This window comes from Aethalodelphis obliquidens, unplaced genomic scaffold (genome assembly GCF_003676395.1).
Source record: "Aethalodelphis obliquidens isolate GAN/ISIS:26980383/991018 unplaced genomic scaffold, ASM367639v1 scaffold7, whole genome shotgun sequence".
NCBI lineage: Eukaryota > Metazoa > Chordata > Mammalia > Artiodactyla > Delphinidae > Aethalodelphis > Aethalodelphis obliquidens.
Window position 1 is genome coordinate 32,434,389 of NW_020837951.1, and position 22,504 is coordinate 32,456,892.

Here is a 22,504-nt window from a genome sequence, read left to right on the forward strand (position 1 = left end):
CTCCCCCTCTCCCCCTCTCCCCCTCTCCCTCTCTCCCTCTCTCTCACGGCAGCCCCCAGCGGTGTTTGTTCTCAGAGAGGCCCTGGGAAGAAGGATGGTCACTTTCCTTTTGCCCACAGATAATTGAAGAGAAGTAAGAAAGTACCTGTGTTTGAGGGAAAAATGACGACAATTAATCTCTAAGCACAGGGCCTCACTGTTAAATTCGTTGGAGAAACAACTTCAGGAGTTTAAAGACAATCGAGAGAATGAAATTTAATTAAGAGAAATAGTAATTAAATCAGGAAAGAAGTTTTTGCAAAGGGGATGGTGCAGGAAATTAAAACCAGTAATGCTGAAAAATGTGATGGGCAGAGATGGGCGGTGCACTTGGTGGAGAAGAGGAAAGAGCAGACTGAGCAAGGCGGGTTGGGAGGTGCAGAGTGTTTGGCACTAAGGCAAGGTCTTTGGAAATTGGTCTCCTTGAGAGACCAGGTGTCTGGCTCTTCCAATTTGGGTCTAAATAGGCCACCTCCTAATGGGGACAAGCTCTCCCTCAGGAAAATAGAAGTATCTAGTTGGATAAAGTATAAAAAAAGCTGCGGACTTGAAGTAGGGTGACCAGGTGTCCTGATTTTGCCCAGGACCGTCGCAGTTTTAGTACTCAGAGTGCCATGCTCTAGGAAACCCTCAGTCGAGGGCAAACTGGGACTGCTGGTCACCCTAACGTAGAGGCAGATAGCCCTGGTTCCCAGCTCTGCTGTGCAGTCAGGAGCTCCATGATTCTGAGTGAGTCACTCCATCTCTGTGGGCCTCAGCTTTCTCACCTATAAAATGAGCTGTCCTGGGCACCTCAAAAGATTAAAGAAGTTGCTATATGTCAATGTCTAGAACAATGTGCATGAAGAAAAGCTTGATAAATGGGAGTTGAACTGAACAATATCAATAAAGAAAACATAAAATATTAGCAGACACAACGCAACAACACATTAAAAAGCAAGACACCGTGACTCTTTGAGGGATTCCCCAAGACCACCCACGTGTTCGTTGAGTTTCTAGAATGACTCACAGGACTGAGCACATAGTTGTACTCACAGCATGGCTCAGGTTTATTACAGTAAAAGGATACAAAATAGGATCATGGAAGGAAAAAGACACAGGTGAGTTCTGGAGAAATCCATGCAGGCTTCCTATACTCTTTCCTTCCTGTGAGGGACACATCAAGAATGATCCTTTCTCTAGCAGCGAAGAATGCAACCATGTGTGCGATGTTTCTGCCCAGAAAGCCCATTAAAGACTCAGTGCCCAAAGATTTTATTGGCAGTGGTTGCCTAGGCACAACTACCAAAATTCCAGACTCTCAGAAGGAAAGCTCGTGTACAGGAGAAATCACATCATCAATCAGCCTTAAATGCCAAGTCTGCAGACCACCAGCCAGGGGCCAACCTCTAAAAATAGCAGTGTTCAGCCTGCTATGTTAACTCTTTTTATTACAGTGACAGAGTGGAGCTCATTCTAGGAATGCAAGGATAATACACATAAGTGAAAACTTGAATCTGGACACCCAAGCTGCTGTATATACCCTCAAATCCTAGCTAGGTGTGCCAGGCCTTCACTGGTCCAGGCTTATGGTTACTGTATGAATGCCATCCACTCTGCTAAACAAGCTCTGGTCACTACCAAATTCCCTGCTAATAATTTACCACCAACCAAGGTCTTCTTGGTCTTGAGTCAGAACACTGGGGTTTTCTCAGTTCACCATGACATAAACAAGTCTCTGGACTAAACAATCCAAATAGAAATCGTGCTCACCTTGTACATGAAATAGGCCATATTTACGTTTACATTAAGGCTATCCACTTCCAGTGACCCAAAATGCTTGTGTTTCCAATTTGGGGCACCACCTTTCTCAAGGTTAAGTTACCAGAGCAATGAATAAAAGTTTGCTGATTTCTTGCTCAGCAGGAGAGGTGTTAGAAAAATAGAAGTCATTCAAGCTAGTGGTGGGGAAGGGTTTCTGGAGTTTAGAGATCAAGAGGTACCACAGCTGCTGCAGGCGTGAGAGAACTAGGAAGACAGGAGGGAGGGTGGTGGTTAAAAACATCACTGAGAATTACGGACTAGCTTCCCCTTTAGTATGTATTGGTTTGCTAGGGCTGCCATAACAAATACCACAAACGGGGCAGCTTAAACGATAGAAACATATTGTCTCACAGTTCTGGAGGGTAGAAGTCCAAAGTCGAGGTGCTGACAGGTTTGGTTCCATCTGAAGGCTATGAGGGAAAGAGCCTGTTGCAGGCCTCTCTCCTTGGCTTGTAGATGGATGTCCTCAAGTTCACAAGGTGTTCTCCCTGTATGGCTGCCTGTGTCCAAACTTCTCCTTCTTAGAAGGATGCAGTTCATATCAGATTAGGGACTATGCTAATGTCTCAGTTTAACTTAATTACCTCTGTAAAGACCTCATCTCCAAATAAGGTCACATCCTGAGGTATTAGGGCTTAGGACTTCAATATATAAATTTTGGAGCACACAATTCAACCCATTGCAACTTGGGAAAATGTAAGTGAAAATCAGAATTACTTTTAAATAACTTTCATTGGAGGATTGTGTTTCTTTGCACAGTTTATTGTATTTGTACAAACAATAGCCCAGGAATATTCAAGCTGTGTAGAACAGAAGAGAGTAATGGGAGGGTAGAAGGGAGGGGGAGGGTCAAGGGAAGAGAAGAAAGAAGAAAACGAAAAGAAAAGGAGGAGGAGGGGAATGAGAAGGAGGAAAAGAGGAAGAGCAGTGAGCAAGGTCAGACCATCAGGCCTGCACCAGGTTCAGAGATCGGTGAGAATGACAGCTCACCACTCACCTAAATTTCCTTTAATTTCGGTTTACTAAACGCACCAACAAGAAGTGTAAAGGATATGCACACATCACTGCAAATGTTTGCTGGCCCCTCCCACCATCACTTGGGTCTCATAGAAGTGTTCGCAAGTCTGGTGGACCCGACAGCTCTCCCACAGTGGGACGTGTGCCGGCTAGAGCCTTTTACACCATCTGGATGGACAGACGTGGGGGAGTGCCAAGCCAGTATCTAATGGCCCACCCAGTAAGGGAATCCCTGCCAGCACAGTCGTGAAAGACTTGCAGCACCTTTCATGTTTTTACTGCCTCCTGGAGCTGACTGAAGGTTTCAGTGCAGCAAGGCTACCACAAAAGGAAATCTGACAAGAGTTTGTTTTGCTCATTCAGGCAGCACATGCTCTCTGAAAAGAGGTACTGCCTTGAGTCAAAGAGAACTGAAGGGAAAACCAGGGCTCTGCAGGCTCTCAGGGCCTTCCACTCCACTGCCAGCTGACCGTGCATACCACCAGGTCACAAATACACAAAATGCAAAGCCACGCAAGGCAGGTGGATTTCCCCAGATGCAGTGCAGAGACTTCAGAACAGATAGCACCATAGTTAAAGCTTCAAAGAGAAAGGGGGACAAAATTAACACACTTGTACCTGAGATGGGCCTGGAATAAACCCCACTGTGTGACTTGTGTTTTAGAGAGCTGGGACGCCCAGTCTGGGGCTAGCCAGATCTGCCATGGAGCAGAAGCAGATTATCCTGAGGTGATTCCAGTGCATGCTAAACTTTGAGAACCCCTGTTTAAATTTTACAGCCCAAACCAGTTTAGATAGGGCCCTGGGAGAATGAGCTTCCATTTTCTTCCCAGCAACTACTGTCTGTTAGAACAGCTTGAGACCATAGGGACAGGCAAGAACAGGATTTACCACCTGCATCGCCTATGACCAGCGTCGATAGGGAGGAAAACAAGTACTTCGCAGGGCTAATTTAACCCTCTTATGTGTAATTCAAGTTCTTCTCGTGTCTTCATTTGCTTTGTGAGGTACAGACTTCCAGCCCTTTACCCAAATGGAGTGATCTAGACTGTTTATGACTACACCTTTGATTTCTATTCAGTTAATTTGCATGTTTTATTTTATCTTTAGCATGGGAAGGAGACCTAGTTGCCAGAGCGGCCAGGAATAGTATTTAAAAGTTTAGCCTTTACTTTAACCCTGGTTGGTCAACTCGCTGTGTTCTTGGCTCACCTAACATTTGTGGTCACAAGAGTGCAAAACAGTGCAATTCTGCTGGCTGCTTCTCCCTATCTTGTCTCTCTGTCAAGTCTTAGGAACTCGTTGACTTTCTCCTAAATTTACTAACATTATTCATTTTATTTTTACTAGCTAACCTTGCTGCTTTTACTCCTCTCCCTTTCATTAACACTGCCCACTGAGCAAAGCCCATCACTTGGTTTACCTCGTTCCAGAGTCTAGCCTCCAGAGAGGTCTGCTGGCTTATGCAGAGGCCCCAAATAGGGCTCACAGTGCAGTTAGGAGGTGGAGCCCTGGCCTGGAAACAGGAAGCCTGGTTCTGGCCTCTGCTCTACTACAGACTTGCTGCACAATCTTGGGCAAGCCCCTCCTCTCTGGGGCCCCAGAACTCTGTTGTACAATGGGGAGAACACAGTGAACTCTCAGCCCTTCCAGCTAGAGTATCCCAGGGTTCCCCGGTCTTCCTCTGTTATACACGTGGCCATACAGTATAGATTTCCTGGAAGGTAGTTCCAGTTTTGCAATCCCTGGCACCGTTGCCCACACACCATGAGCATACTGGTTCTTAAACTGTGGTCCCAACTACTGATTTCACCAATAGTTGAGGGGCCCTTGAGGGGGGTCCCTGCCTGGTTTCTCCATAATCAACAGTTATGTAGGACTTGTAGCCCCACTAGCCCCAAGTGGGACTAGGATCCTAACATCCAAATGCCTAGCCTTTTAAAGCAATGAGTCACCTCACCAGGTCATTTCTAAAACCCCAGTAGAAAAGCATATCACACAGTAATCAGTGTTTGTTGAATGAGTAAACAACTACACTTTCTCTACAAACACAAGAGTTCCATAGACTGAACAAAGCTCAGGACTGAAATAGAGAAACCAATTCCTTCTGCGGAACCAAAACCTCAAACTGAAGCTATGTAATGTCTGGAGTACACCAAATGATGGCGCTTTTCTTGCAGTTGTGTTATTTTTAAAGCTCTGTGTGCAAGCTCTATTGTGACACCCTTCCCTAGCCCTCAACCCAAATACTTAATAATCCTATCTATGTGACTCCAGTGGGTAAGTCAGAGATCTGGAGTTAAATCCCAGCCCTTCCACTTACAAGCTGAGTGGTTTAAACTTCAGTTTCCTCTTGTGTAAAATGGGGCAAATAGTAAATTCCTCATTAGGTTGTTGATTTAACAAGAAACCTACATCTCCAAAATTACTGAGAATAAGCACGTGTTAACTCTTAGCTAATTAACAAAGCAACTCTTGGATCTTTCTTCTCATTTAGTCTTCCTATTTGGTGGGAACTATCATATCTATAGTCATTTACAGCTAAGGAAAATGAGACCCAAAAAACAGAGGTGAGACACCCATGATCTCACAACTGGTAAATGGCAGGGCCAGCAGTTGAACCCAGGTCAGAAACACTTCCAAGCCTGGAAGATGGGGTCGTAAGTGCAGTAAGTTTAGACCTCCTAGGAGAGTCAAACAAACTTGGTCCTGGGGGCTTCCCTGGTGGCGCAGTGGTTGAGAGTCCGCCTGCCGATGCAGGGGACATGGGTTCGCGCCCTGGTCCGGGAAGATCCCACATGCCGCGGAGTGGCTGGGCCCGTGAGCCATGGCCGCTGAGCCTGCGCGTCCGGAGCCTGTGCAAAACTTGGTCCTGGCCGGAACTCTCCTCCTGCAGCACTTGAGGGGAGGGGCAGTGCAGCTCTGGAGTTCCTGTGCATAGGAACACCACATACTGTACAGTATTTCCTGTTGAATGAAGCCAGCTTTGTAGACATTTTCATCCATTTTAACTTGATGCCAACATTTGCATTTCAGAAGGTTTTTTTCAATTCTTCCTATGAGGACATTAGCACCTGGAAAAAAAAGTGGAGTCTAGACTAGGACAGGTGTGAAAACAGAAGGTATATAACATGTTTCGCCTCTCCCAGGAATAGATCTTTTCTCGTCTACTCTTTTACTGGAATGTGTTCAAGGCACTGTTGGGCCCAGAGATCTTAGTCTTTCCATCCCTCACTAGCCTCAGGGACTCTTGGGCGCTTTCCCTAATATGGTTGTTCCCCGGTGACTTATAAGGCTCAGCTCAAGTTGCAGTTATAATGTAATTCACTTTCCCAGTTTTAATCACTTAGAGCTTCTATTCAGCATGTGTGGGCTGTGTCCATTCAGTAATGGCTAGATTTTAGCCCATAGTCAAGGGAGCTTGAGGATTCTTTGGGCCAAGGTAGCCTCAATGCAGGTCAAGGTCTAATTTGTTAAGTTTTTGAAATTACTATAAATGGCTCATGATCCCCTAGGAAACAACAGTCTAGGAATCCCTATTTAAAAAGAAAGGAACATAAAATGTGATACATACATAAGTGGAATATTATTCAGCCTTGAAAAGGAAGGAAATTCTGACATATGCTAAAACGTAGATGAATCTTGAGGACATTATGCTAAGTGGAATGAGTCAGTCACAAAAGGAAAAAATATTATATGATTCCACTCATATGAGGTACTTAGAAAGTCAAATTCATAGAGACAGAAAGTAGAATGGTGGTTGCCAGGGGCTGAGGGGAAGGGGGAGGGGGAGTAGAGTTACTATTTACTGGGCTTAGAATTTCAGTTTTGCAAGATGAAAAAGAGATCTGGAGATGGATAGTGGCGATGGCTGCACAAAAATCTGAATGTATTCAATACCACTGACTTGCACAGTTTAAAAACTGCCAACATGGTACTTTTTATGTTATGTGTATTTTACCACAATTTTTAAAAATTGGAAAAAAGAAAAAGAGAGAAAAAGGAACAGCTTGAACACTAAGACTCTCAGCTATGGTATTAGCATTGTCTCATCAGAGCCAAAAACAGCTACATAATAAATGTTGTACATTTTTATGCCCAACCCCCAATTTTCCTTCTGCTGAATGAAGCATCTTGCTCTGCCACTGAAAACTAGCATTTTCTTATAAATCACTAGCTCAGAAAAATCAGTGACTTTCAGCAATCAGTCCACTAGAGACCACTGCTAAGCAGAGGAGGCTAACAGCAGCACTGTGCAGTGAAGAGTGCTCCCCTTACAACCAAATGGCTCCCCCAAGCGGCTTCAGCTTCTCCCCCAAAGAAAAAGACCCCTCCTGCAGAGGAGCAGATTTCTTTTCCAAATTAAATGTGTAACTTTTAACTGTTATTAGTACTGTCAACAAGAATATCAGAAAAAAATTCTATTATAGATACTATCATCTTTAATTTCTTCCAAATGAAAATTGAGACTTTTTCCTCTGATTTCAAAATGAAGATACTTATTTCATGCAATAATCAATTCCCAAGATCAAAGGGAACCAGTTTTTCATCATTTTTTCCCCCAATAATTTGCCATCTGTTAGGATTTACAAGAGCACACTCACCCATATATTGCCCTAGGAAATCATTTTTAAAGATACATACTTTCACCACTTAAATTTGGCACTTTGGACCTAAAATTACTTTTCAGCCAGGATTTAAGAAAAACACTTATGAAACTGTTGTAGAAAATTTTTTTAATAGGCTTAGAGAAAGATGTTTTCCAAATTATTGATTTTTTTAAACTAATACACCTCTTCATCATTTTGTGATTCTGCTGGACAACTAGGGCGTTTTAAATGGATCTCAATCTTTAGAAATTGTGGCTTAGAGTCCTAGACTCCTGGAGTGCGCACCTTTGAGCTATTCTTGGTATTTCCTATGGTCTACCAAAAAGTGAATGCTCATACCCAGAAGGCAGCATAAGCTAAGTGAAACTTCAAACATTTTTATTTTTGGTTGGAATTATATCAACTCAGTTTAGAAATGGTATCTCACACTGATTATTAAGGTCTTTAATTTCCAAAATGAAAACAAAATTTTATATAAGAAATCCAATTTATCAAATGAATTCTTTCAAAAGGGGTTTAGCAACAAGTGACAAATAGATTGAAACCCCTCATCTACACCCACAGAATTAAGAACTGACAGAAAGAAGAGGCAAAAATATTATGTATGGTTTTAGAGACAAAGAATAGAATGAGCAAACATTTCATCCAAGATTTCTGGATGATTTCTGACGATTCCGCTGGGTACCAGCTGCCTTTGAACACAGATCTGCCTGATGGAGTCATAGGCACACTCCTTGAAAACCACAGAACACCCAAAATAACAATGACCAAGACAGAGATACCTAGAAGAAAACAAGCCAGAGCCACTGACAGTATCGTGCATTTGAATGACTACATGGTCATATAAGAAACTGTCAATCCAACCAAAAAAACAATCTCCACAAAATGCTTTCTGCATATTTACTTGTAAATCTAAAGGTAAAGAGACTAAGGGTCCTAGCAGCCAGGCATGAGCAATGAGACTTGGTATATGAATTTAAAAGTTTATTAGCCACAGGAAAAAAATGATTCCTTAAAATCAGTTTTCATTAAGTTCCCTGTAGAACAGTAAGCTTACAGAAAATTTCTTTCTCATGAACAGAAAATCACTATGCTTTTGGTCCAAGATATGTTGGGGTTTTTTTCCTTTCTTCTTCAGATGACAGACAGATGGATGTAGCGGAATCTATGAACGAGTGTACTTGCCCCAAATGTGCAACATAAATACAGAAGCGATGAACAGAAGACTCATAACCAATACTGGAACAGGGCCACTGGAAATAAGAAAAGGCAGGCTTAGTTTCAGTAATAATACATTAATATATTTGTAATATTAAAGACTGCCTAGGGGAAAAGGGAGGGGAAAGCACCTAAGATCCGTAGAAGAATATTATTTACAACATTTAAAAATATTCCAAAAATTATTACTGTGGATATTTTGAGGGTGACAGCATTGCGGTTATTTAGAAAGGAGGAATCCTTATCTTTTAATGAAACATACTAAAATATATACAAAAAAAGGATCTAATGTCTTAGAGACACTAGTCTCTTTAATTTCGTGCATTTGATATTCTCCATAATAAAAAGTAATTTAAAAAATTTCCCAAACTCTTTAAGTGCAAATGATCCAATACCAAACTATTATTTCAAATTAATAAAGACCACCTTCATCGTCTAACTACAATAAACTAGGCATAACAAAGATGAATATCCCATTATAAGTTATGAAGCATTTTCAAATATATGATCCCATATGATTAACAAGCTCAAGACACAGATGAAACAGATATTAATGTTATGAAATGAGAACATAGAGCCTAAGAACACAGAGCCAGAATGGAAAGGAGGGATCTGAACTCAGGTTTTCTGATTCCACACATTGTGCTCATTTTACTGCTTTAAGGTTCCTATATTTAGGGGAGCAAACATTCTAGGCAACATTAAGTTTGATTTATATTTAGTTTACTGTAGAAAGGAAGTAGATTTTACTCATCAGCCCTTCCCTAAATCAAATGCTTTCCAGGTTGAGAATTAGTACATGGGTTTCTTAAAGTTAGAACTCCTTGATTTTACACAACCTGTCAATGCTGATGTCAGTCAAAGGCCTCGTCTTTTTGACTCCTCTTGCCAACAACAGTTTTGGAGAATTCAAGATGTCACTTCACCTCCCAGGTACACCTGGGGGTGGACACAGGAAAAGACCCCAGGAATCTTTATAATTTGGGCAGTAGAGTAACCCAGCGGAGCAGGCGGTAACAAGAGTCCACTAGTGGACAATCATCAATGCATGGAGATCCAAGTCCTTGCTACACTATTTTGTTCTTCCAAAATTTGTACAATTATGGGAGTAAACAAACTTAAAAGTACCTAGGAAGAGATGGTCGTCACGATGCACTGGATCATACTGCCTTACTTTAAAGCGCCGTTAGGTAACGTCAGCCATAAAGCATAAAGCTGATATGACTGTGGCCCTGTGACTCACCTTCTCCAAACATCATTTGCCTCGTCTGTAAAGTGGGGATAATCACAGCACCTCTCTCATAGGGTTGCTGAGGTATTAAATATATTAACACACACACGGTGTAGGCTTCTAGTAAGCTCTCAGGAAATGCTACTGTTATCAACCTGAAAAAAAATTCTAACTCCCAGGAAGAGCCAACAGCAAGCTCCAGGATGGTACCTGACTGCTCCAAGACGTGGATTTGAGGATACCATTTCCCAACTATGTCCTTTCACCAAAAACCTCTCTCTCTGGTATGAGACTGTGGTTTATGACACTGCAAAGGAATAGCTTCTCTCGATTCCTAGGACTCACAACAGCAGCAAGCAAGCCTGGCTGCACAACAGCCCAAAGCAAGAACAAGCCAGATTCACCCACAAGAGAACAGTTGTTTCACCACCTCGAGAAGGTTTAAAATGTTGTCCCCTGGATACCCTGAAGCGCAAGGGGCTTCAAAATTTGTCTCTGAAATATTCAGAAAAATTACCTCTAACAAGGACCAAAACGCTGCCAACTCACACATCCCCAACCCCAAGAATTATTTCCTGAAATACATTCTCACCTTGTAAGTCTTCGTCATAACAGGGGGGGGGGGAAAAATCAATAAATAAAACAAAACCTCAAGAATTCTAGGCAAGTCTTTCTAAATTAAATTTGTGATCTAAGTCAAGCTACTGGTCAAGTTAATTAAACTAATCCAAATAAATCTGATTGTGTCTCTGTTACCAAACAGGCAGAATGGAAAGAGCATGGAATTTAACAGTCCCAGAATATCTGGCTCCAGCTCTTGCTGGCTGTTTGTCTTTGACAAGTAGCTTTGCCTCTCTGAATCTGAGCTTCTGAACCTGAGGTGCTATATGAATGAGAGCTGCTGTCATTATTCCAATTCCTCATCCACTGGATTCAGTCAGGAAACAGCTGTAAGCAGTGGTGTCCTAGAGCCTACCTGGTCAGAAACCTGTGGGATTAGGTTTCACAGTACCAGAAAGCGAGGTGAGGCGTGGGGACAGGGCTTCCCCGAGATGCCCATATCCCATCACCTAATGAGCATTCCCAGGCCTAGAACTTGGGAAGTGATACAGGTCCAGTCACCACCCACCAACGACAAGGAGGCCAAAGAACTTTTGGTAACACAGGCTAATGCAGAAACTCCCATTAGACTGCAATAATATCAGCCTATGCCTCCAGGAGAGCTTTGAAAAATCACCTAGCTCCTATTCAAATGGTTACTCCTCTATTTCTCAGTGTGGGACAAGAACACCAAATGAGCAATTTCACCTAATTAAACTGTTTTCCCTCCAGTTCTCTCTATTCCCATCATTTATTCTGACAGAGCTACATGAAGATGTTCCCTTGCTTTCACTCAAACCATGAACAGATGTCATTCCAGGCCCTAAACTAATTGGCTGCTATATGGACAAACCAGACCCCGCCCACCCGGCACAAAGGAAGCTGCTGTGTATTACAAATCTCATCAAAGCAAACACCACTGGTGGCAGAGACAGAGTGCTGCCAAAGGGCTCTGTGATTCTGGACAGAAACACAAGGTCTGCTCCCAGGACTTACACTTTGAGCCCCGGTGAATCTTCTGTGTAGAATCGCCACATCCCCCCAGTGCCTGCTGAGGTGGTGCGGCCTGCGCTCCTCGTTCCGCAGCTGGCATTTTTCCTGTGAAGAGAAAAAATGTGACAAATGGCCTTTTCTTGGAAACCCTTATCAGAGCATCATAACATATGCTACCATTACACTGGTAAAGAACCAAAAAATTAACTTTTTCTTTGCTAATACCTCCTTGCTTTTGCTTGCTTTTACTCCACTGATCATAACCACTAAGAACTGAGTACCCACCATACACTGATACATACAATAACCCAGAAAAGTACTTACCATCTCCATTTTATAAATGAGGAAAATGAGGCTCATAAAGGGTTAGGCAAAGTGCCGAAGGCCACATAGCCAGCAGGCAGCCACGCTCGGCTGTGGACCCAGTTCTGACTTGAGCCCATCCACTTGCTCACACATATGGGCACCTCATTTGGACAGTGCACTTCAGTTTCACTTCACATGTATTTTTGTGAAGTCAAGTAAAAAACTCCTGCTTAAAAATACCCTGAATCCCTATTACCTGATTTTTAAATGACTACTTTAAAATGTTTTTAAATTACTGTATTTTCTACAAAAAAGACAAAAAACATAAGTTGTAATTGTAATCCAAGTCTCAAAACAGTATATATTTTATGAAATATTATTTTGCAATCTGTTTTCATTATTTTGATATACTGACTATAGATCCTGGACAGAGGTAGGATGTGAAAAAAATGCAGGAAACACCCAACCAGAACTTGTCCCTCACAAGGGGATCAAGGCTTGTGAAGTGAGCTGTGTAGCGCAGGCAGCCCTGGCACACAGAAGCAGCGAACAGCACTAATGCCACTGACCAGGAAGGAAGCCAGGGAATCCTTTCCCTCCTCTCCTTGGTCACTAGGAAACCCTCCCCAACAGCTATTCTCCCACACAGCACTCCTCCAATCCCACTTCTCATTTCCCCTCAGTGCAAAACTGGTACCACGTAAAAATAAGTAGTAAGTATGAGACAGGTCAGAAGAAACCTTCAGCCCATTTATCACCAACTCAGAAATTCTAGGGAAGGGGAAAGGAAGAGAGAGAAAGCCCTGTCCCGTCACCACCCCTCGCCATTAACCGAATCCCAACACACCCTCCCTCAAAATCCCATTCCAGTTATCCGTGGACTGCTGGTTCTGGATTTTTGAAAAAAGACGGGCAAACAGGGAGAAACCAAAAGTGAATACCCTGTCCCCACCGTCTCTTCTTGCCTCCCAACTCTGGTTCCTAATCCCCACCTCACCCTACCACAGACTTGATTCCACACTCTGAATGCAAGAAGCACTGGCCTAGAGCTCAGGGAGGCTGCCCTGCTGCATGGAGTGGGAGAGTGGAGTCCCGGTTTCAGTGTGGGCTCCAGCAAAAAGAGCTGTGTTCATGCTAGAAATCTAAAAACAGTTAGTGTCAAACGATGATTCTGATGTACTGTACTATAAAGATTACATTTCAGACACATTAATTATGGGCTACATGGTCACCTGGGAACTTCTAACTCCATCTGTATGACTGTTTCTATGGGAAAACTGATTGTAAACTGTACAGGGATTTACAGAGTAATTCATACACTTACAAGAGCTTTCACACACACAGATACACATCATCTAATTGGTGGAGTAGGTACGTGAAATTTTCCTCGTTCATAAAAAGGAACTTGAGCTAGATGATAAACCCAGTGTGGACATAAGTCATCGGCTGAGCCAAGACTAGGACCCAGGTACTTTCTACTATTCCCACACCCACCTAACTCCAGTTCCTGTCTTCAAAATCTCCAGGAGCCCCCAAGGAATCAATCTGTGCTCTTTGAAGATTTCTTACATCTGCTGGCACACAGACATAGCAGAGGATTCAGGCCACCTAGAAATACCAAAAATGTACTCAAAATACCTCCCATCCCCCCTATTGGGAAGCTAGGTAGAAGTTAACAGAGCCCATTTTAATCTCCTAAATTTCTTTTTGGGGTCTATTTTACCCTTTCTTTCTGGCCACTGTGTAACTGCTCCCTCCTCCTATACCCTAACGCAATGGTTTTCATAACCAACCTTGAACATACTTTGTTCTAACGTGGTGGTCTTCTGGCTGTTCCTCAAAGAAGCCAAGCTCATTCCCACCTCAGAGTCTTTACACTTAACTATTCCTGTCTAGGAAGCCTATTCCTCCCCGGACCATTGCATAATTTGCTCCCTTGTCTCTTTTAGGTCTCTACTCACCTGTCACCTACTCTGAACACCCTATCCTCACCCACCCTCTAGTCTCCACACAACTTTATTTTTCTTCTTGGCCTTACTGCCTGAAATTATCTATTTATTTGCCTTGTTTATGGTCTCTTACATTGGAATATAAGGTTCATGAGGTCAAACCCTGACTAGCTTGTCCACAGATACAGCCTCATGACTGGAACAGTGCCTGGCATGTACCCTCAATAACTATTTGATGACTTCCTTAATACCCCAGCTAGTCCATCACCTTACTATGCCTGATTCCCATTAATCCTGAACACTAGAGACTGTCATACAGAGTGAAGTCAGAAAGAGAAACAAATATCGTATATTAATGCATATATGTGGAATCTAGAAAAATAGTGCAGATGAGCCAGTCTGCAAGGCAGAAAGAGACACAGATGTAGAGAACAAATGTACGTACACCAAGGGGGGGAAGCGTGGGGGGGGTGCTGTGATGAATTGGGAGATTGGGATTGACATGTATACACTAATACGTATAAAACAGATACTAAGAACCTGCTGTATAGAAAGAAATTCAAAAAAGAAAATCCTGAACACTGAAGCATTTTAAGGCTTTACAGTTTACCATGTGTTATTGCTCCTTTTCATCCTAGCAACTTCCGTTTATCCTGTAGTAACAGAGCAAGGACTCCAACCCTGGCCTGACCTTAAATCCCATAGTTACTTCTCAAGGTTCTACTTCTATTACCTCATTGAACATGAGACAGAATGCAAATCTGTGGACTACATAATCCACAGCACTATTATTAACTGTTAGCTTCAACTTTTTCTTACAGACTCACAAAGAGGGAATATATTCTTGAACAGTCAATACCTATTACATTACACTCATGAAGTAACACTTAGAAGAGTGCCAAGATTCTAGATGGGAACTCTGTAGGGTGTCTCAGTACATACAACCATGGTCTTTTGAGTTACACTGGCCCCAGCGGTAGTGAATTCTAAAAGACATCAACACCTCCAACTTGATAAGCTGCATCTGTCCTCAAATGTTTGTTTCTCCATTTCACTTGTGCAGCAGTTACTTCAATTTTATTTATTAAGTAAATACTTGTTTCATTTATTTGATAAACACAAGATTTCTCTTTTTTTTAAGAGTTTTCAGATGATCAAACTTCTCTGCCACAGTGTTACCAATTCTCCTTAACTAGACCCACTCCCCAAGGAACTGTACCAATAGGACAGGTTTTCCATTCCAGCACAAAGAATCTTTGAAATCCAGGGTGGGAACAAGACAGCACCCCAGGCCCAAATAACCTACACCACAGCCTGACACACTTTCCAGCTGGTCCATCCCAGCCTTACCTTGAACATCTTGATGACAGGGAACTCACAATCATTCAGGGTCATCTTAGCATTTCTCACAGTTCTACTGGAATTGTTTTTGCTCTGTGATGAAATCTGTCTCATGTAAGTTCAAATCATCAGTTTTAGATTTACCTACTGTAGCCAACAAGAGAAGTCTCATCCCTCTTCACATCCTTGAGAATAGTTTTTGTGTATCTCTTCAAGGTCTTTTCCTCTCTAGATAAAACCCCCACTGGTTCCTTCAAAAAAATCCCAAGATTACAGGGTGGCTTGATTCCTTCCCTCACTCATCATTTATTGTGTCAGCCTTATGGTAGGATAGAGCTGATGGGCAGTTTTTGTCAAAGTCTAATGAAGGAGATAAACATGGAAACATAAATGCTATTAGAAGGGTATGAACAAAATGCTTGGGAGTAAAAAAGAAGACTAGTAGCTGCTATTGCCTTTGGAGTCAGGGAAGGCCTCAAGAGGAAATAATCCCTGAGCCTAGTCTTGGAGAATATACACAAATGGCAGGAGGGGTGGGGATGGGGGGGCTGTCTAGTGAGTTCAGAAAACAGTAATAAGCTCACTGTTGCTGGATCACAGGAGAGAGAGAAGAGAAGCAATTAGGCTGGGGGGGAAAAAAAAACCCACCACTAAGAGCTTTGGTAACCCTCTCCCCCTCCCCACCGTGTTTAAGTTCAGCAACAAGAAACTAACCAGCAGTGTGCCAGAATCAGAGCAGAAGATGCATTAGAGTGGAAATGATCTGGAGAGGAGGCGAGTTAGGTAGAAAATTCTCTAGATGTGAGAAACTGAGGGCTAAACTGAGGCAGTAGAAATGGAGAAGGAAAAAACGGATGAGAAGTTCTTCATGTACAATATAAACGTACTGGATAAAGACAGCATTAAAAGAATCCAAGATGACGCTGAAGTTCTGGCTTTGAGTGAACGAGTTTACAGCAGTGCTTTATGGACGTAGGGAGATATAATTGGCGGCGGGAGCTGAGGTGAAAGGAAAGACTGAGCTGCGCATTAGACGAGTCATGTTAGACCGAGTGTGTATGGGACTTCCAGATAGAAATGTGAGCGGAGAGCTCAGCTCTAAAGACACCATTTTAATGACATCGGTTTTCTCAATGCCGTCTATGACCTTACTCCAGTTTAACTTTCCTTTTTCAAGAGTGGTACTCAAAGCTGAGCAATGCGAAGAAAATATTGCCTCCCTCTCGAGACGCAAAAGACCAAGAAGTCTTTAACTACCCCTACGGTCGCATCACAGGCAGCTAGCTCGTTCTGCCCTTATGAATCTTAACATCCCGGGATCTCCTTCTCAGGACCAACGAATTCTTGGGCCCTGTCCCTCGGAGCCCACAGCCAAGAGGGTCGCAAGATCCTTACCTCTGCCGGACTGTGGATCCCGCCGCCCGGGCGGCCACTGCTTTGCTGGGAGAGCGCCCTGAGGAGCCCACGTTAGTACCACTGGGGGTCGGACCAGGCTGTAGAGGGAGACAAGGAGAGAGACTGGTGAGCGCCGCCGGCCGGCCCCCAGACCCCAGGCTCTGACGGCCGAGACCGGGACATGCACGGGGGGCTGGGGAAAACAAGGGAGCCGCGGAAGCAGGACAAAGCGTAAGGCAGGAATCTCGGCGCCTGGGAGAAGCCGGGACAAGGAGGGACGGCTGGGGCCACAAACCATGCTGGAGACAGGAGGGTGGCAGGAAGCTGAAGTGGACAGCGGAGAAGCGGTAGAGCCCGGCGGCCGGAGGGATTGACTCAGGTCCCGCCCCCAGACCTGCTGGCAGGGTCCTCGCTGACTCCAGGGACGCCTGGGCTGTCCTACGATATGCCTGTAGGAATTTTGCAAGAGGAGACCCTGTGAGCTGCTGTATGGGAATTACAGACCTCATGTATTTTTCCTTTGGATCACGTCGTCCTTCCTAGAGTCCAGTCGCAACCAATGGGAGGATCTAGCCATGATGAGACGAGACACTTACTCCGGCAGTTACTAGGCACCTACATATTTGCGCTGACGTGACCTAACCGACGCACGCGCCGCGGGGCGTGGTCGGTCCCCGTCTTGGGCCATCTGGGAAGCTGGAGGAAGGAGCATGCGCGGAAGCGTTTAAGCGTGAGGTGAAGGTGCGGCTCCCGGGCTATGGCGGAGGAGCAGGGCCAAGATGAGGACCTGGGTCCTAAACCGTCCGTGTTGTTTCTGCACCCGGACCTGGGTGTGGGCGGCGCCGAGCGGCTGGTTGTAGACGCAGCCCTGGCGCTGCGGGCGCGCGGATGTAGCGTGAAGATCTGGACTGCACACTACGACCCCGGCCACTGCTTCGCGGAGAGCAGCGAGCTGCCGGTGCGCTGCGCCGGGGACTGGCTGCCTCGCAGCCTGGGCTGGGGCGGCCGCGGCGCCGCTATCTGCGCCTACGTGCGCATGATCTTCCTGGCTCTATACGTGCTGTTCCTTGGCGACGAGGAGTTCGACGTGGTAGTGTGCGACCAGGTGAGGTGGCCACGACCGGCCCTCGCCGCCCCTCTTTTTCTCACTACGGAGCGCGCGCCGCATGACCGCTGCTGACCTCTCCCTGTCTGTGGTTCGGAAAGATCGGAACTGATCTGGAGAGATCAAAGTGGGAGTGAGACTGTGGTTCTCAAACTTTAGTGTGGACCCGTTAAAGTGGCAGATTGCTTGGCCCCACCCTCAGGTGTTTTCATCCTGGGCCCCTGAGGTGGGGCCCCGAAATCTGCATCTTCACTGGATCATCGGGAGATTCTGAAGCATATGGGCCTTGGTGCTCTCTCTAAGAAACGCAAGCATTAGAAGTCAGCCTTCAGTCATGTTTTGTATGTCTTCCCTGTTTTGCATTATTTCTCTTAACACTAGTTCCAAGCCACATGCATCCCACTGTAGCATTTGCTGTCAGGCCACTCCGCTCCTCAGCAGTGTCATGTGTTTAATAAAACCCTAAGCTAAACATGTCATGTCTCTATTAAAACTTTAACATGGCTCCCCATTAGTCTTTGGAGAAAAGTCCAGGTTCTTTACCTTGGTAGATAATGTCCACCTGGATCTGGGCTCTAGCTATTCTAGACTCTTTCTGTGTTTTGTTTTTTTATCCCCAAAAATATTTATTTTAAAAAGTAACACTCAGGACTAAAAATTCAAATAATAAGAAAGACTAGAATGTAAAAGCCCCATTCCAGTTCCACTCCCTAAAGATAGCCACTGTTAACAGTTTCTTCTGTATGCTTTCAGAAATTGTCTGTGGCTATACCAGCATATTATGTCTGTTCATAGACATATTTTATTTGTAATAATTAGGATTATGACACACCTACTATTGGACAACTTGCTCTTTTTCACCAAAATTTTTACTTGAGACATCCTTACATATCAATATTAGAGATTCACTTCATTCTTAATAGTGGCTGGAAAATTTGCTTTTGTTTGACTGTACCATCATTTATACATTTTTCTGCTAAAGGACAGTATCAGTGTGACCAGTTTTTTGTGAATAGATCAGTGTTGTAATGAACATCTTTATGCCTTTTTTTTTTGTACTTCTGCAAGCATAGCCTTTGAAATTCATAATAATAAAATTGGTAGGTCAAAATTGGTAGGTCAAAGAGTTGTACATCTTAAATGTCAATAGCTTTTGTCAAATTTGCCTTCTGTCATTCTACTATTCTGTCATTCTACTCTCCCACAGTGATAGAGCCTGTTACTCCATGCTTTTGTTCACATTGGATGTTATCAGCATTTTAATCTTTGCCAAACTAATAGGTGGAAATGGCATCACATTTGTATTTGTATTTGTTTAATTATTACTTCTGAGTTACTTTTGATCATCCTTGCTTGTGTACAAGCTATTTCTTTTTGCGAAACGTGGACATTTACCAAATATCCTGCATGTGTAAAATTAGTAAGCATGAGGCAGCTGAGACTGTAGTGGATAGAGAAAAAACCGAGCTTGGAAGTGGGAGACCTGAATTCAAGTTCCATATCAGCTATTTTCTAAGTAGCTTTGGATAAATCCCTCAATATCCCTAAAGCTCACCTTTTTCAGGTGTTAAGTGAGCCGGAGATTGACTTGTAAAGATTACCCAACAGGAAAGTCTCTAGTAATGATTATGGTTAACATTTCAATAAATACTGAGAACATAGTGTGTACTAAATTCTTACACGTTTTACATACACCAGTGCATCTAAAAATGACAAAAACTATATGGGTTTTTTTTTTTAACTGGAATTGTCACCAATTTACAGAAGAAGAAACTGAGGCCCAGAGAGAGAGGTATATTACTTGGTCATGGTCACACAGCTAGCTAGTAGAGCTGAAATTCAAACCCTGTCAATCTTGATTCCAGAGCCTACACTCTAAACTACTATAGTTCATTCATTCACTTCCTTAGGACGAGGAAGATACTGGAGTGGCTCTGTCCAGTGTGGTAGCCACTAGCCATAGGTGGCTGTTGAGCACTTGAAATGTGGCTAGTCTGAACTGAGATGTGCAGTAAGTGTAAAATACACATCTGATTTTAAAGATTTAATGTGAAAAAGAAAAAAACAATAGAAGATCTCATCAACGTTTTAAGTATTAATTACATTTTGAAGTGATAGTATTTTAGATAAAATACATTAAAATTAATTTAACCTTTAAGAAGTTGTTAGTGTAGTGACTAGATTTTTATTTCCATTGGACAGTGCTGTTCTAGAGGAAAGCACTGGACTTGCAGCTTTAAATATTTAGCACATATCCAGAAACTGTCTGCCAGCTTTCTGTACACCAGGCATTGTACCAGGTGAGAGTCTGGGGGCACACAACACAGAACCAGACATTGCCCATGAAGGGCCCACAGACTAGCAGGCAGGGTAGGTATCTGTTTCTTTGATTTGGTTGAAGTTTAGTTGACCAGTCACTTCATCTGCTGTTGATTTTTGCTTTGGCTAGGTGTCTGCCTGTATCCCAGTGTTCAAGCTGGCCAGACGGCGTAAGAAAATCCTGTTTTACTGTCACTTCCCAGATCTGCTTCTCACCAGGAGAGATTCTTTTATTAAACGCCTATACAGGGCCCCAATCGACTGGGTAGAGGAATACACCACAGGCATGGCAGACTGCATCTTGGTCAACAGCCGGTTCACAGCTGCCATTTTTAAGGAAACGTTCAAGTCCCTGTCTCACCTAGACCCCGATGTCCTCTACCCATCTCTGAATATCACCAGCTTTGATTCAGCTGTTCTTGAAAAGCTTGATGACATAGTCCCCAAGGGGAAAAAATTCATACTCCTCTCCATCAACAGATATGAAAGGAAGAAAAATCTGACTTTGGCACTAGAAGCCCTAGTAAAGCTGCGTGGAAGATTGTCATCCCAAGATTGGGACAAAGTTCATCTGATCATTGCAGGTGGTTATGATGAGAGAGTCCTGGAGAATGTACAACACTACCAGGAATTGAAGAAAATGGTCCAGCAGTCTGATCTAGGCCAGTACGTGACTTTCCTTCGGTCTTGCTCGGACAAACAGAAAATCTCACTCCTCCACGGCTGCATGTGTGTGCTTTACACACCAAGCAATGAGCACTTTGGCATCGTTCCCTTGGAGGCCATGTACATGCAGTGCCCAGTCATTGCTGTTAATTCAGGCGGGCCCTTGGAGTCCATTGTCCACAGCGTCACAGGGTTTCTGTGTGAGCCTGACCCAGTTGACTTCTCAGAAGCAATAGAAAGGTTCATCCATGAACCTTCCTTAAAGGCCACAATGGGACTGGCCGGAAGAGCCAGGGTGAAAGAGAAGTTTTCCCCTGAAGCATTTACAGAACAGCTTTACCAATATGTCACCAAGCTGCTGGTATAATCAGATTTTTTTCAGGTGTTTATGCTGTATTCATTAACATCACATTTGTAGATTGTTGACCCAGTTTTGAAACCAAAGAAAAAAAGCCTAGTATCTAGGGCAGAAGAGATTTTTTTTTTTTTAACATACTTGAATCTTAAATCTGAATCACCTTCCTGTACCCCCATATCTCCCAGTCTGCTTTTTTAGAAAAAAATAGTATCTTTTAGGCTGTAATAATTCTGAGTCTTACAATGTTGATTAAGATATAAATATGGTACAATTTCACATTCAGCAGAATATTTTAATTATATGTTCTCTAGATTGTTGCTGTACGAATAAATTTTGAGTTATTTTGTGCCTTATTTGGTTTTAACACTTTAAGTGTATCATCATCAAAGTTGATTAATTTGGCTTCATAGTGTAATGAGAAGACACTTACTGTAGTTTCCAGAATCAGTCCACCTCAGTGTTCAGTGACCTCTGTTAGGAAATTTTTGTTAGTCATACCTTTGCCTGGATCCATAGCAAGAATGCTTTGTATTTTTTTTTTAACAAAGATGATTTGTTGTGTTTTTGCATACAGACATGACAATAAATGATGTTTATCATAGGAAGAGACAAAATACTAGATTTTGGCCTCTGTGATCTATGGTGGTGGTGTTAGGACTGTAGACAGCCAAGCCTGAATCAGAAACTAGAGTTAACTGGATATTGGAATGAATGGCTATTGTCACGTGTGCAGTGTGCATCTTGGTCAGGGTTTGTTTCCTAGTGTTATCTGAGTCATTAGCTTCATTAATATTTGTGTTTTATTAAGTAAGCGCCTGCTAAGTGTAAGAGACAAGTGCCTTTTTTTTTTTTTTGCGGTATGCGGGCCCCTCACTGCCGTGGCCTCTTCCGCCGCGGAGCACAGGCCCCGGACGCGCAGGCTCAGCGGCCATGGCTCACGGGCCCAGCCGCTCCGCGGGACGCGGGATCCTCCCGAACCGGGGCACGAACCCATGCCCCCTGCGTCAGCAGGTGGACTCCCAACCACTGCGCCACCAGGGAAGCCCGACACAAGTGCTTTTTATCCTTCAAGGCCTGCCTCATGCCACTGCTGTGAAGCTTTCCTTGACCCTCTACCCAGCTCCCGAACTGGAAGTGACCTTCCCCTTCCACTTTCTCTGACCTTCTGGTGGCACTGTCTTAGAGTTCATTATTTACCTATTGGTCTAAGTACAAATAAACATAAAGCACTTTCCCACATATCCTTAAAGCTAAATTCATTTTTAGAAATAGCAAAGATCACTAGCCAAAGGTTCCACATTAATCAACTCTAAGAGCACAGACTTGAGAGCCTAACAGCCTGTGTGACTTTGGGCAAATTGCTTAATGTCTGGGCCTCAGCTTCTTCATCTGTAAAGTGGAGTAACTACTCTTGTACTTTCCTCATAGGGTGGTTGTGATGGATTACCATAATATATGTAAAGTACTAAAAATAGTAGTTGGCATATAGTATGGGCTATATAAATACTAGCTATTTTGCAATTTAGGGTTATCAAAAATTAGCTCTCGAAGTTC

At 43.4% G+C, this 22,504-nt stretch overlaps 2 protein-coding genes and 1 long non-coding RNA gene across 5 annotated transcripts in view; 1 reads left to right on the top strand and 2 right to left on the bottom strand.

Annotated features, from left to right (window-relative positions):
- The window catches only part of LOC113619898 (uncharacterized), a 14,279-nt gene extending 8,790 nt beyond the window's left edge, over positions 1-5,489 (bottom strand). Inside the window, exon 1 of one of the 3 annotated variants that reach the window (XR_003432580.1) lies at positions 4,283-5,489. This is a non-coding gene — a long non-coding RNA (uncharacterized LOC113619898). Of the gene's footprint in view, positions 1-2,193; positions 4,253-4,282 lie in introns of those variants that run through there. The other 2 variants (XR_003432581.1, XR_003432578.1) reach the window with 2 other exon arrangements.
- A 2,949-nt stretch (positions 5,490-8,438) lies between these two features.
- On the bottom strand, positions 8,439-17,106 carry SEC61B (SEC61 translocon subunit beta). Its single transcript, XM_027105380.1, has 4 exons — positions 16,798-17,106; positions 16,503-16,600; positions 11,515-11,616; positions 8,439-8,722 (listed from the first exon to the last, which is right to left on the bottom strand). The coding sequence occupies exons 1-4, from the start codon at positions 16,798-16,800 to the stop codon at positions 8,635-8,637; spliced, it is 291 nt and encodes a 96-aa protein (XP_026961181.1). The 5' UTR covers positions 16,801-17,106; the 3' UTR covers positions 8,439-8,634.
- A 109-nt stretch (positions 17,107-17,215) lies between these two features.
- Positions 17,216-21,552, top strand: ALG2 (ALG2 alpha-1,3/1,6-mannosyltransferase). Its single transcript, XM_027105379.1, has 2 exons — positions 17,216-17,607; positions 20,057-21,552. The coding sequence occupies exons 1-2, from the start codon at positions 17,260-17,262 to the stop codon at positions 20,957-20,959; spliced, it is 1,251 nt and encodes a 416-aa protein (XP_026961180.1). The 5' UTR covers positions 17,216-17,259; the 3' UTR covers positions 20,960-21,552.
- Positions 21,553-22,504: the final 952 nt, after the last annotated feature.

What these genes read in the sequence shown, in the direction of transcription:
- ALG2 (XM_027105379.1), top strand. Translation starts at nt 17,260, where the DNA reads ATGGCGGAGGAGCAGGGCCAAGATGAGGACCTGGGTCCTAAACCGTCC. An exon ending in ACGTGGTAGTGTGCGACCAG is followed by an intron (nt 17,608 to 20,056) that starts GTGAGGTGGCCA and finishes TGCTTTGGCTAG; the next exon opens with GTGTCTGCCTGTATCCCAGT.
- SEC61B (XM_027105380.1), bottom strand. An exon ending in GGATCCACAGTCCGGCAGAG is followed by an intron (nt 11,617 to 16,502) that starts GTAAGGATCTTG and finishes TTCTCTTCACAG; the next exon opens with GAAAAATGCCAGCTGCGGAA. An exon ending in GATTCACCGGGGCTCAAAGT is followed by an intron (nt 8,723 to 11,514) that starts GTAAGTCCTGGG and finishes TCTTATTTCCAG; the next exon opens with TGGCCCTGTTCCAGTATTGG.